Source organism: Camelina sativa, chromosome 6, assembly GCF_000633955.1.
Source record: "Camelina sativa cultivar DH55 chromosome 6, Cs, whole genome shotgun sequence".
NCBI lineage: Eukaryota > Viridiplantae > Streptophyta > Magnoliopsida > Brassicales > Brassicaceae > Camelina > Camelina sativa.
The window spans coordinates 5,391,824-5,406,002 of record NC_025690.1 but is presented as its reverse complement, the minus strand read 5'-3'; the positions used below and the strand labels follow the sequence as shown (position 1 = coordinate 5,406,002).

General features: G+C 36.4%; 1 protein-coding gene across 1 annotated transcript; it reads right to left on the bottom strand.

The window, feature by feature from the left end:
* On the bottom strand, positions 6,835-8,673 carry LOC104790466 (protein ALTERED XYLOGLUCAN 4-like). The gene is made up of 3 exons (XM_010516224.2): positions 8,433-8,673; positions 7,796-8,076; positions 6,835-7,716 (listed from the first exon to the last, which is right to left on the bottom strand). Exons 1-3 carry the CDS (start codon positions 8,590-8,592, stop codon positions 6,949-6,951), a joined length of 1,209 nt encoding a protein of 402 aa, XP_010514526.1. The 5' UTR covers positions 8,593-8,673; the 3' UTR covers positions 6,835-6,948.

The window sequence follows — 14,179 nt, the reverse complement described above, 5'->3', positions numbered from 1 at the left end:
ATCCTCTCTGGTGTCGCCACCTTAGGTATAAGCACCACTAGAGCAACGTTTCTTTCCGGAGGAAGACACCCTGTCCAAAAAAATCCAACACAAATCGCAGAACGGACTCACCCACTACATCCCAACACTGTTGATAAAATATAGGTTGGAAGCCATCCGGCCCAGGAGCTTTAAAACCACCCATACTACGGACCGCCTTCTCCACCTCTACCTCTGAAAATGCCCTGTTTAAGTATCCTCTCTCCTCCATGGTCAGACAAGTAAAACCTTCCCTTGGTAACATTTCCCCATCTAGGTTCACATCATCCAAAGAATACAGCTTACTAAAATAATCAACAGCAAGCTTTTCAAGCTCATCACCATTAGAGATCCAGGAACCAGAGTCATCTTTAAGCATGTCAATTCAATTTCTCCTCCTCCATATAATCGTATACGTATGAAAAAATCTCGTATTGCAATCACCATGGACAATCCATCTCTCCCGTGATTTTTGAAACCAAAGTGTCTCCCCTTGCTCCAACACCGTCTCAAAGTCATTCAACAAAACATCCTCACGCATCAACAACTCATCAGACTGGTTCTAGTCATTCCTCATTTGTACCTGCTCCAAATCCCTTGCGAGCTTCTCCTTGCGTTTGTTAATAGCACCAAAAATTTCACGGTTCCACCATTCTAACATCTTACTCAGCTTCGACAAAGCATCCTGTGTGCTAATATCACGACTCCAAGAAGCTACCAATAAGTCTTTAAATCCCGGATGATGCAACCAAGCAGCTTCAAACCGGAATGGTCTCCTATGGCGATTTTGTGAAATCTCTGGTATAAGTTGCACATAGACCGGAGCATGATCAAATGCTAGAAATGGAAGATGTGTTACAACCGCCTCTTGCCATTTCAGGCGAGCATGAGCACAACAGAGTACCCTGTCTAGACGCTTTGCCACAAAGAACTGCTCAACCTTACCTCTCTTCCAAGTATACTGATTACCCCGAAATCCCATATCGATCAGTGAAAGCTCATTAATCCAGTCCCCAAAGGCTAGCGAATCCGGCGATAGGAGGCCATTCTCGCCTGTCCTTTCATCAGTTCGTACTATCGTATTAAAAGCACCACCAATCACCATAGGACCAATAACGCTACTCACCACTACGTTTAACCTCTCCCACAAACCACTTATCCTACTCACTGTTGGTGCAGCATGAACAACAATCAGGTCCAGCGATTTAGTCCCATTAACTATCTGCGCATGAATAAACTGGTCCGAAGAATCCTTAATGGTGACATCTCCTCTACCCGAACGCCATAACAACCATAACCCGCCACTCTGGCCAACTGCGTCAATCCGAAACATATTCTCAAAGCCTAGCCCCTGAAAATTACGTCCTGCACGCTCACCTCCGGCGTGAGTTTCAAAAATAGCTAAAACATCCGTATGGAATTTCTTCAAGAGATACCAGATTGACCTCCTGAAGTTAGGTTTATTTGCCCCCGGTAATTCTACAATAACGCATTAATCATTACAAAGAAATTCACGACTAGAAAAGCCAGGGAAAAACCTTATTGAAATCGGAGATCCGTCGACTCCTCCGACGGCATCCGACCCTCAGCCACAATAGCATCGCGAGGAGCCACCACTAGCGGGATACCAGAATTGACCTCCATTAACGAGATGGTCGGAACCCCATCCCCACCATTCACCGCCGGTCCTTCTGCATCACCGGTAACCACAACACCCCCGCGTCTCCCCATCGTACCCTTCTCGATGCGTAACCTCTTGCCATTAATAGACATCTCATTTTCCCCTCTTGTTGGACCAAAAATTAAGCCACTCTCATGGGCTTATTCAATCTAGTATTATTGGGCTTAGAGGCCCCCTTCGCAGGCCTTTTAATATTTCTCCCTTGTACAGTTGCATCGCCAGGCCCAGTGACACTCTTCTCCGCCATAGCCCTAAAAACCACTACCTTCGCACCCACGCCACTCCCTCGTCGAGGTATTAATATTTTCCTTATCTGGTCCATCTGGAGATCCCCCTTCCCTTCTATCAGGACTTGCCAAATCCGCCGCTAACCTTCCAAAACTATTCGACAGTGGAATATTTGCCGCATTACTGCTGTTCCGTAATTCCCGAAGGGATGTTTCCATACCTGCACCACCGCTAGCCACCGTCAACTGACCTCCCTTTGGTAGATACTCCGACTTCAATCCTTTCTGTCTCACTGGAACAAAGCCATTATTCAACCGTTCCACCCTACTTGGAGCGTCCTTACTCGTACCCACAGAGACAGCAACAACTTCCCGTTCTTGCACCTTCATAGGACAGGAGTGAACTAGGTGTCCATACATACCACATCCCGAACAAATCATATTCAATCCATCATAGGCTACAAAATAACGTTCTCCGTTAATCATCATTGTACCCTTCAATGGTCTTTTGAGATTAACCTCCACACAAATTCTCGCAAATCGTGCCGTATCAAAATTCATCGTTTGTAAGTCGACTTTTACCGGATTCCCCAAACCCCTAGCAATTGCCACAAAAATGTGCTTATGATAAAAATTCAACGGGATATTCGCCACTCTCACCCACACCAGTGTTGTATCAATCTCATCTCTCAACGGATCAAATTCTGGAGACCATGCCTGAACCAACAAGTAACTCCCAATGATCCTCCAGGGTCCTCCCATCAAAGCAGCCAAGTACTCTTCCTCACTGCCAAACTGTATCATGAAGAACTGTCGTGGAAGGTCCATAATATGCATCGGAGAACTTGGTTTCCACATCTCTCTCAATCTCCGACTTAGCACCGCTATCAGAACAGTTCTCCCGAGAACCTTGACAATCATACAATTCTTCCATAAGCCATTCATGGCCTCCAATACCTCCTTCTCAATTGTGATCACCGGTTCCCCATCCTCCCCATTAGGAAACTCCAACCTCACTCTCTCCATAACAAAATCATCATCGACCACCTCCTCCGGTACCAGCCTTCCCCCTGCAAAACTACCCGTCACTTTCCTCACCCAGAATCCTGGCTTATCTGGTGGATCACTCGAGGGTCGTTCCCTCTCCCCAATATCCTCCATAGTTGCATCTTTTCCTCCGTCCTTCAAAACCCTAGAGTCGCCTCTAGTGCTCATTTTTTATTCAGAACCTGTGTTAGGGTACAACTTCACAAAAGACCTAAACTACCCAAAAATTACCCAAAAAAAAAATCTATCCAAAACTTCACAAAAGACCTAAACTACCCAAAAATATCCAAATTAACAAAAATTCAACGAAATACCACTTAGGTAAACCCAAAATTCCAACTTCTAAACCGTTCCAACGAGGTTAGGTTCGAATCTTTGGATCCGGGTATTTTGCCCATGTAAGTAAATTAGTTTGAAAAATTTTCCCATTCCCATTGCTCAAATCTTGAAATTTCCCAAAAGAAATCAACCAAAAAATGTCAGAAGGCTACGCAATTGAGCTCTACTTCGTAAAATCAGCACAAACCTAATCAACAACGAGTCTCGTCCACATATAACTTTATTCTCAACTCCATTCATAATAGATTTAACAACGCTTGAACCAATCATCAAATCATTCTCATCGAAACAAGAACCAATCCCACTCTCTTTATCTTCACTAGGAAGCTTTTCAAACAACAACGATGCTCTGTTTCTTTCGCCGACGCCTTCTCTCCAGCCTCAGGTTCAGTTATGTGAAGCTATGACTAAAGAAGGATTTGAGATTGGTTAAGAGTATTGTACTGATTCTTCGGTTCTGTTTTGTCATGTGGCTCTTGATGGGCATAAGTCACGTATGGCTGAAGTGTTTTTGGTTTTGAGAGATTTTGATGTAACGCCCCGACCGCCACTTCTTAATGGGCCCTATATCCAATCCCAGTCCATGGGCCCATCTCTTTTATGGGCCTCACGTTCTCTCACTAGGCCCGTGAGTGCATCAATATCCGATGCTAGCCTGGGCATAAAATCTGAATCCAAAAATCCGAACCGTCTCCAAACCGAAGTAAGCGGATTAAAACCAAAGCGATATTAAAGAAATAACCGATCGGTTCTTGGCTTTCATTATTTTGGATATCGGTTATTATCCGATCTGAACCGATATCCAATAGATATCCAAATATAACCGAACATATAAGAAATAGTATGATATTCCGATAAATATGCCTCATATCTTTTATGTATTTATAAGGTTCTATGAGAATCTTGTCATTTACTTAATTTCTATCTTTTTTTTTTGTTTTAATACTCCATTAGTATGATTATCTGGGTACAATAAGATTAAAAAGTATTCCAATAAAACATTGTCAATAACTTTTGGTTTAATTTTGTTTATCGACAATCATATCTGAACCGATCCGAAATCCGAATTCTTTGAACTGAAACAGAACCGAATTTTATGTTAGAGTCAATATCCAAAAAATCCAAAATACAAGTAATCTGAACCGAATCCGATCCGATATCCGAACGCCTTGGCCTTCCGACGGCCAGTTTGCTATGACCGAGAGGTTTTTAATATTTGTTACCGTCCCTACAAATCACCACATGATCTTTTCCTGTCTTTTGTACTCACTTGCACAGTTGCGACAGTCACTTCCCGGATGGTCACCCATCCTAAGACTACTACATCTCAAGCACGCTTAACTCTAGAGTTCTCTCAGGACCCTTGACCGAAAAGATAAGTGCACTTTGGTGACAAATGTGGTCAAATCAATTCTTTTATACCTCTTCGAATGTCCCTGAAACCGGGGTGTCACAATTCAACCCTACTAACATATCACAACGTCCTTGTTGTGCACCATGACCGTAACCCCCGACGGTGTGAGCCCACTCGACTCTACACTTGTCTGAATTTGGCTCTAATACCACTTGTAACACCCCGACCGCCACCTTTTAGTGGATCCCATCTCCATCCCAGTCCATGGCCCATCTCTTTAATGGGTTTCACGTCCTCTCACTAGGCCTGTGAATCCATCCATATCTGATGGTCGGGTTGCTATGTAAAGACTTGTTATCATCCATACAAATCACCACATGATTTTTCCCTGTGTTTTGTCCTCACTCGCACAGTTCCAGAATGTCACCTTCCGGAAGGTCACCCATCCTAAGACTACTCCAGCTCAAGCACGTTTAACTCTGGAGTTCTCTTAGGACCCTTGAATGAAAAGATAAGTGCACTTTGGTGACATAGGTGGTCAAATCAATTCTTTTAAACCTCTCCACATGTCCCTGAAACCGGGGTGTCATATTTTGAAGCTTCCTGTGAATGGTTATGCTATGGATATTGGGTTGGTTGATTTTTCTCCTGTTCGTGAAGTCTTCTCTTTTGGTCTTGGTAACAATTTGGAGTCTTGATTCATGTTTGATGAGTTTTAGGTTATTACCTGTACAAAAGTTTCAAACATGATGATGTTGATGGAACAATGTAGAAGCAAAATCTGCTTCTTGTTCTTCAGTGCTATTACTCCATATGTTAGGCTTGATGGAACAATATAGCAGCAATGTATATGTGGTTGGTAAAGAAAATTTAGCTTCTGCTTTAAGTAGTGTTGAATAGTATGAAGAATCTGTTCTCAGTTCAATGTGTTGAAAAGTTTTGAGCTTTTTGTTTTTATTTCCGTTTCAAGATTGTGCCTGATCAAAATTTTCTGTGAAAGATTTGATCTTTATGATCTATGTGTTGATGAAAAATAGTGTAGAAGCAACGTACTTATGGTTGTTGTTTATGTTAATGCAGTTTGATGCATACTTCTCGCTACCCAAATGCTTAAATATACTGCAGTGTAGAGTAACGTTCGACCAGATTTATGTTATTTATTGGGGATTCTTCATTTGTGTTACATGGTTATTTCATGACCATGAATTGCTCGAACCCTTTTTTAATATTAACTAGGATTTAACTCGCGGTACTATATTTTTCAAATTTTAAATATTTAAAATACGTATATTATATTTATTTGTTATTTTTCTGTTGTTTTATTAATTTTTAAATTATATATCTATAACTATTTATTGAATTTACGGGACGATTTTAATGGTCATATATGATTTTAAATAAAATGGTTAAGTTTTTTTTTTTGTTTTTAATATAAATGTTATTATGTTATCTAAGTTTTGACCCGCGGTACACCGCTTGATTGTGTTTTTCTATGTAGAATAATATAGAGATATGTTAGAAGTAATAGTTATTTTATGTATTTAATGTATATAAAAATTAATTGTTTTTATTTTTAATTTATCAATTAAAATTCACTGTTATAAAAGTAAACAGATCATGTTACTATGCAGTGCATATATATATATATATAGATATATAGTGTTTAAAAGAGAATAACAATTAATTTAGCTGAGATAATTTAGGGAAACTATATTATCACCTTCAATAAATGTAGAAAAAATTAAATGTAGAACATATGAAATGGAAACTATTAATTAAGCCGAGATAATTTAGGGAAACTAACAGATTTTTTCTCTAAAGATCTATTAAAATAGGTTTGAAGATTTTATGTGATTAAAAATTTAATGTGTAGAGTTGTTTGTGGAAAAATCGAAATGTATAAATGTTGTCCAGCTATTTATGGCAATAAACATATCACATTAGGTAGATTTAAATAGTTCTATTAATTGAATTTCTACGAAATGTTATTTTAGAAAAATTGTTAGGGGTTAATATTGTAAATAAAACATATTAAATAAGCAAAACTTGAAGGGCATAAACCAAAATGTACTTCAAAAATAATAATATAGATACCTTTCAGGATCCAATACGATATACTCGGTGAATACATGTAACCGTACTGGCTATCTGAAGACTGGGAGCAACCATAAGAGGTCAATGAAAGTTTCGTGTAATTTTGAATATTGTGTATCTTTGATAAAAATCATATGAGTATTATGCTTATTGAGAATAAAGGTATAAGAATGTTTTATATTCACAAATCATCTTCTTAACTGTCTAATGATCGCCATCAGAAACTCGCTCCAAGCATCGATTGGACCAGGCAAACACCAATGGACACAATCATTGTAACCTTTCATCCATTTATTTCCCCAGTAACCATTCGGATGCCCATCGGGTCTCATCAGCATAACCCTCGTCACATCCAAAACCGCAAACTTCTTGGCTTTGTTGTCTCGTTTTGTTATACCTTCAAGTTGTTCAATTTGAGATTTCCTGATCTTCATCTCATTGCTCTGCACGTCAATTTGGTTTTCTCCGAAAGGACTCCTCCTGCTGCAAGCTCCTCCGGTATCCCAAGTCCCATTCTCGAAATGGGCTGGTGAAATAGTCCTCAGTATTGTCACCAAATCATCCTTACACTTCTCACACTCGTCGATGTGCTTAAGGACAGCTGAGTATACAAGCTTAAACCCTTCTTCCGGGCTAATCTGAGTCATGTTTGGTAAGTTACAGTAAATGCAACCAAGTGTCTCATCTCCTCTGTGTATAAATATCGGTCTGAAAAACCAATGAGCAGACGAAACAATAGCAATGTCTGTATTTGGCAAACCCTTAAACCACCCTTCATCGATCTCGCCAATATCAAGATCAAACAATCCAGTTCCCGTATTGTTACCATCTCTCCTCTCTCGTTCCGCCACAAGAAACTTAGTCCAAGAGGTGGAAAGAGTGAAATCGTGATTTGGAAAGTACCAAATCCTGTTTCTGTCGTCTCCATCCTTGTAGATGTCCTTAGGAGTTTCTTCCTGTATAATCAAACACACAAAAAGCTTAAGCAAAATCAATTTTTATTCTTCCTTGTAAACAAAGCAACGCGTAAATTACCATTGACAACAAGCAAAGAAGTGATTCCATATGGTTCCTAGCTACAGAATCACCAACAAAACTCATCTTCTTCCCTCGAACCATACTGAGAAACACCTTCGGATTAAACCTCGGAAGATCACAACCATCGGGTTTCCATCCCCAGAACAAAAAATCTCTGTCTGGTCTCCCTTGTTTTATGCAGTTCTTTGAGTCAGGAATCGTAGAACAAGTTGAGTTCGTGTACAAAGCTCCTCTTTTGTCAGGAATCCAATGTCCCTTGAACAAATCACATTCAGGATCTAATCAACCAAAACCACAACAACAACAACAACAACAACAAAAGACAAACAAATCAATACAATTTTCAGACAATCTCTCACGAAAACAAAATAAACGAAGGGAATAGTTAAACATAAATAATGTAAGATTTTACATAATTAATACATAAAACCCCCACATGAAAATTTTGGGGGAAAAAGTGTTGTCAATCATATTGTGATGATTACATTTTACAAAAATCTCAAGAACAGAAAAAAAAAATAAATAAATAAACAAAAAAAAAAGTATAGTTTGTAAACATAGTAATCCCACAAAATCACGAAAATGCAAGATTTTGAAGATTATAGAATTATATTATCTTTGGTTTTTACCTTACCGATTTGAGGTAGAAGAGAAAGAAAATTTTGATCGGAAATGGATTGAAAAGGATTCTGATAAACGAAAAAACCGGTGAAGAAGAGAGTTATACAAAACGAAGATAAGAACAATGGTGTTAATCGACCAATGTTCATCATCATCCATCTCTCTGATTTCATCGTTGCATGTCGTTCATCCCTAGAAAGATACCCACGAATAAGCTTTTATATACCCAAAACACATACGCGTAGAGACTTTTTTTTTTCTTTTCTTTTATTACGTTTTCTTGAACTTTAAATTTGGATAGTTATAATTAAGGGCGATTTTTTTTTTTTCGTATATTTGTTTGTTTTGTCAATAATGATGTAACGGTAGCCGTCAGATGAATATACGTGGCGTGAGAAGAGATGGTGTGAGTTTGCATGTGAATTGTGGAATGGTGAGTCTATTTTATGTTTTTGGTAAATCGAAACCACACTTTACGGCGTAACCTCTTTCTTTCCTCTTAGTGGAAATTTTGTTGCCATTTTTTATGTATTTGTTTAAGTCAATGTGTAACGCGTCATTTACCATAATCTTTTTTTATTCTCCTTTTTCGCAAACTAGGTAACTTCAGTTTATTTGATATATTTTAATGAAAATTATATAAAATTGATGACTTTTGATTAAATATTATCTTATAAAATTTAAATTAGTATTAAGGAAAAAAACAAATTTTAATTATGTTGTGTTAAAATCAGTTGTGTTATAAATTTAAATTTGATAAAAAAAATCATGAATTTAATTCGATATCGAGGTGATATAGATCAAACTGGTGACATCACTGATCCTAAACCATTTTTTAACCACCAAATAAACGAAACTATTTTATAATCATGAATTTATTTCGTTTTTCATATTTAATTGATCGCTACCACTTATGTTTTCTTGTTTTTTATTCAATGTTTTCTTATTTTTCATATTTTTTCTTGTTGTTTTCATTGTTAATTTTTATGGTAATTGTCATTATTACTTTTACCATCCGGTTCTCGTTATACTCTTTTTCTTCTTCTTCATCAACATCTTTCACATTTTTCCCTTGAAAAACCTTTTTTTTAGACTACCACACAACTTGTTAACCCATAAAATTCCAAGACCAAAGCCATTTTTTCTCATAAAATTTGTGCAATTCATGAAAACCAGCATAGTCAACACATGCAACAAATATTGATAATTTCATCATATTATTCGATTTTAGATCCACACATATTGAAACTTATCAAACTAAAACCTTTACTTGCAGAAAAAGTAATATGAACACATGTATAGTTAAAACAATATTTGTGCTTTTCGTCGTTCCTTCTTCTTTAAACACAAATAACATCAAATTAAGGTCTTGCGACGTCAATCCTTTTTTCTTAGACTTAAAAATAAATTTATAGTTAAAATATTTTAAACTTTTAATGGAGATATTTATAATATTTTTAAACCTTTATAAAAGTTAAGAACTTTCAATATTTCTAATATTTAAAATTTAAAAAATTGAAATATTATAATATATTTTTTGAAACTTTTAAAATTTTAATTTGATCAAATAAAAAACTGAATCAAATCGAATAAAACTTTTAAACTTGGATGTCTGATAAATCAAGCTTTCCTGCTCATTGTTGTTGGAAACATATTAATTTTATTTATATTGGTTTTGAACCATTGTCTAAAAAGTTTCTAGCCGATGTGGGACGTTGTACATAGTTATTTTATTTCCATAAATTTAAAATTCTGAAAATTTAGAAAATGTTAATGAATGACAGGTCAATCCTGATTTGTTGTTTAAAATAATTCTTAATATAGAAAATTCTAGAAATTTAAAAAATTTTCATGAGTGACATGTCGAATCCTGATAGGTTATTTAAAATCTTATGTAGACGCCTTAAGGAGATTATAGCTCCTCCTTTTATTTAGTATAGATTTTAAAGTTACTAAACAAAATGATTTTATAGATTTTCTAAACTTAAATTGAAAAATAATTCCAAAAAACAAAAAGGTTTTAAATAGATATGACAAACCAAAAGGCCTTTAATAGGCTAAATTTTGAAAATGAGTACATACTTCAAGAGCATTTTTATAACGAATAGCCAAATTGTATAAGGTTATTTTCAGAACAGCCTTAACTTTTCTATTTGCAAAATAATATTTAATGGATTTTTTTCTTTATTGGTAAGGATATTAATGGATTGTATTATATAACAAAAGTTTGGCAAATTTTCTTTGTTTTATTTGATAAATACATTTTTTAAGGACTTTTTTTTGTTTACAACAAAAATTTATAGTTAAATTTTAGTTCTACGGACCACAACAGCTGTTTATTTAATCTATACTATTAAAATAGTAGCACTTGTTGTGAAACTAGAGAAACAAAAGGTTGTATTCTCTCCTTATTATTCTTATTAATCCAATCGAATGTTACATATCAATACAATAAAACTTGGATGTTTTTCACCAGGTGATAACACATCAACTTTAACATTTAAGCTGGTGTTGACACATCAATTAAAATCACTAACCAATCAAATTAAAACAATTAATACAGATCAGATTTTTTTTTGTCAAGGTGGATTGTCTTCTTGTTTGTATCGATCAATTTTTCAGAGAGAAAGAGGTTCATATCTATCACCGTTGGAGTCTGACATATCTTGCGGCTTCTATGCCTAGACGAGGTCTGGTATCACCGTTAACATGATTTCTCCGTTGTCGTGTGCTTGCTGTCAACACAGCTTTTCCGTTGCCGTGTTTTTGCCGTTAACATGGTTTTTTGTGGCCATGTTTCTTTTGTTGTTTCAAATATTCAAGTTAAAGATTTCAGGCTTGTGTGATTATTAGACTGGGAGGGTTTTCTCTCTGCATGATCTAATTTCATCTACCTTGATCTTCTTTGTCGATGAGGTTTTGCTTGAGGCTCTGGTGTGTTTCTCGGCGATGTTATGTGGTTATGCTTGGATCCACCAGCTAATTGCCTTCCGCTACTTTGCAAAATTCAGAGATTCAATTGAATACGGCTTGTGTAGACTACTCATTTTTCTAATTTCTTTTACCCGATTCGCTAATTCTTTTGTTTTCTTAGCAATTGGATGAAATTAGTAGATTGAGTTTTGTCTTGTAACCCGTTTGTTTCTGGTTTTAAAGGTTTATTTTTTTTGGTGTTGTAAAATGCAAGAACATCAAATGTGCTTATGTGTTGCTGGTGTGGAGATTTCAGGAGATAAGAGAATTGAGTACTCTCTTCAGTACATTCATGGGATTGGTTGATGACCTTGGGAATTTTTGGTGGTATGGTGCTCATTTTATATGGTAATATCATTGCTAGAAGGCTTTGGATTACCATATTGGTCGTTATCTTCTAATATGTATTGTGATTTATTTTCTTTATTTTTTTTTGGTTTTGTGCAATTAGAGAGGTACGAAGAGATTGAGCCATGGAGAGATAGGTTTATTAATGACATTTTATTATAAACTTTGTAGTTTTTGCAAGCGACTCCGTGGAGGGAAAAGGTAAAGATGGAGCAATGATTTGAGAAGAATGATTTATTCCAGTTACGGAGGTTATTCCTCAGATCTTCTAGAAACTGTGCAAGATAGAGAGGAGCGATCTCCACAATGATCATAGTGCAGTGCAGGGCCATAAGACTTATGATGTGGTGTTTTGAGGAATTCCTCGTTATAATATTTGATTCTAAACAACGTAAAAATAAATATTATTTCAAGAAAATACAAAACAAAAAAATAATTAAATAAAATATCTAAAAACAACCTGCGGCGTAGCGCGGGTATCAACCTAGTATATAGTAAAGGACAAAGCCCAAATACATTAGGACTACTAAACCGACTTAGACTAAAAGGAGGTGGCCGAGGGCATTATGGACTTGGACGTGTATGGGCTGTGTATGAGTCGTGTATGGAAATACATCATCCGTGTTTTACAACACTCCCCCTTGGATGACATAACCGTGTAAATGCTAAAGGATCACCGTAATACGCTTGGTGGTGTTGCCTCATTAAAACCTTACCAGGAAAACTCATTGGGACAAAACCATGGTGAAGAAAAAAGAGTACAACACGTATTACTCCCCCTGTTCCAAGCATCACTAGAAGTCCTTAAGTCTCCGCATCCCAATCTGGTGCGTTAGCTTCTTGAATGTCGATGTCGGTAATGACTAGGTGAAGAGATCGGCTGAATTGTCGCAAGATGGAACTTGCACCACTTGAACTTCTCCGGCCTTTTGTAGTTCATGTGTGAAGAAGAACTTAGGTAAAATGTGCTTTGTCCGATCTCCCTTGATGTAACCTTCCTTAAGTTGTGTGATGCAAGCAGTATTGTCCTCATATATGATGGTTGGTTCCTTATCGTCGGCCATGCCACAATCTGTCCTGATATGTTGAGTCATCGATCTCAACTATACACACTTACGGCTGGCTTCATGCATAGCTAAAATCTCTGCATGATTAGATGATGTGGCTGCAATAGTTTGCTTTATAGAACGCCACGAAATAGTTGTACCACCGTGTGTAAACACATAGCCGGTTTAAGACCTAGCATTATGCGGATCCGATAGGTAACCTGCATCAGCAAAACCAACTAAACCTTCTTTGTTATAGATAGTATAAAAAAAACCCAAATCCGATGTTCCTTGTAGGTAACGTAATACATGTTTGATACCGTTCCAGTGCCTTTGGGTTAGACAATAGCTAAATCTAGCTAGGAGGTTCACGACAATACATATGTCTGGTCTAGTGTGGCTAGCCAAGAACATTAAAGCTCCTTTAGCACTAAGGTATGGCACTTCTGGACCGAGAATCTCTTCATCGTCCTTCGTTGGACCAAATAGATCATTATCCAAATTTAAACTTCTCACAACCATTAGGCTATGCAATGGGTGAGCTTGGTCCATATTAAATCTCTTGAGTACTTTTTCAGTATATGCCATTTGATGCACAAGGATTCCTTCATTTATGTACTCAAGTTGCAATCCCAGACAGAATTTTGTTTTACCTAGGTCTTTCATTTCAAACTCTTTCTTTAGATATTCAACGGTTTGGGCAATTTCCCCAGAGGTTCCTAGGATATTCAAATCATCCACATAAACTGCTATGATTACAAACCCTTTGTTTGCAAACTTCTTTATAAAATACATGGACTGATGGGATTATTCTTATAGCCTTCTCTAGCTAGGTATTCACTTAGTCTAGTGTACCACATTCGCCCACTTTGTTTCAGTCCATAAAGAGATTTGTTTAGCCTTATGATGTATTGTTCGCGAGAACCACTCTAATCTTTGAGCTCAATACCCTCTGGTAATCTCATATAAATCTCATTATCCAGTGGACCATATAAATATGCGGTCACTACATCCATTAGCCGCAAATCAAGTTTTTCTCTTATAGCCAGACTTATTAAAAATCTAAAAGTCGTTGCATCCATCACAGGGGAGTATGTCACCTCATAATATGTTCCGGGTCTTTGGGAGAATCCTGATGCTACGAGTCGTGCCTTATATCTCACGATTTCATTATACTCATTTCTCTTCCTTACTGAAACGACCTGTCCCGTTTTTTTTTAAAATAATAAATAGTAGATAATAATAATAATAATAATAATAATAATAATAATAATAATAATAATAATAATAATAATAATAATAATAATAATAATAATAATAATAATAATAATAATAATAATAATAATAATAATAATAATAATAATAATAATAATAATAATAATAATAATAATAA

Coding starts and splice junctions, on each gene's coding strand:
- LOC104790466 (XM_010516224.2), bottom strand. CDS start 8,592: ATGAAATCAGAGAGATGGATGATGATGAACATTGGTCGATTAACACCA. Junction 8,077..8,432: donor TTCTCTTCTACCTCAAATCG/GTAAGGTAAAAA, acceptor TTGGTTGATTAG/ATCCTGAATGTGATTTGTTC. Junction 7,717..7,795: donor TTCTTTGCTTGTTGTCAATG/GTAATTTACGCG, acceptor TTGATTATACAG/GAAGAAACTCCTAAGGACAT.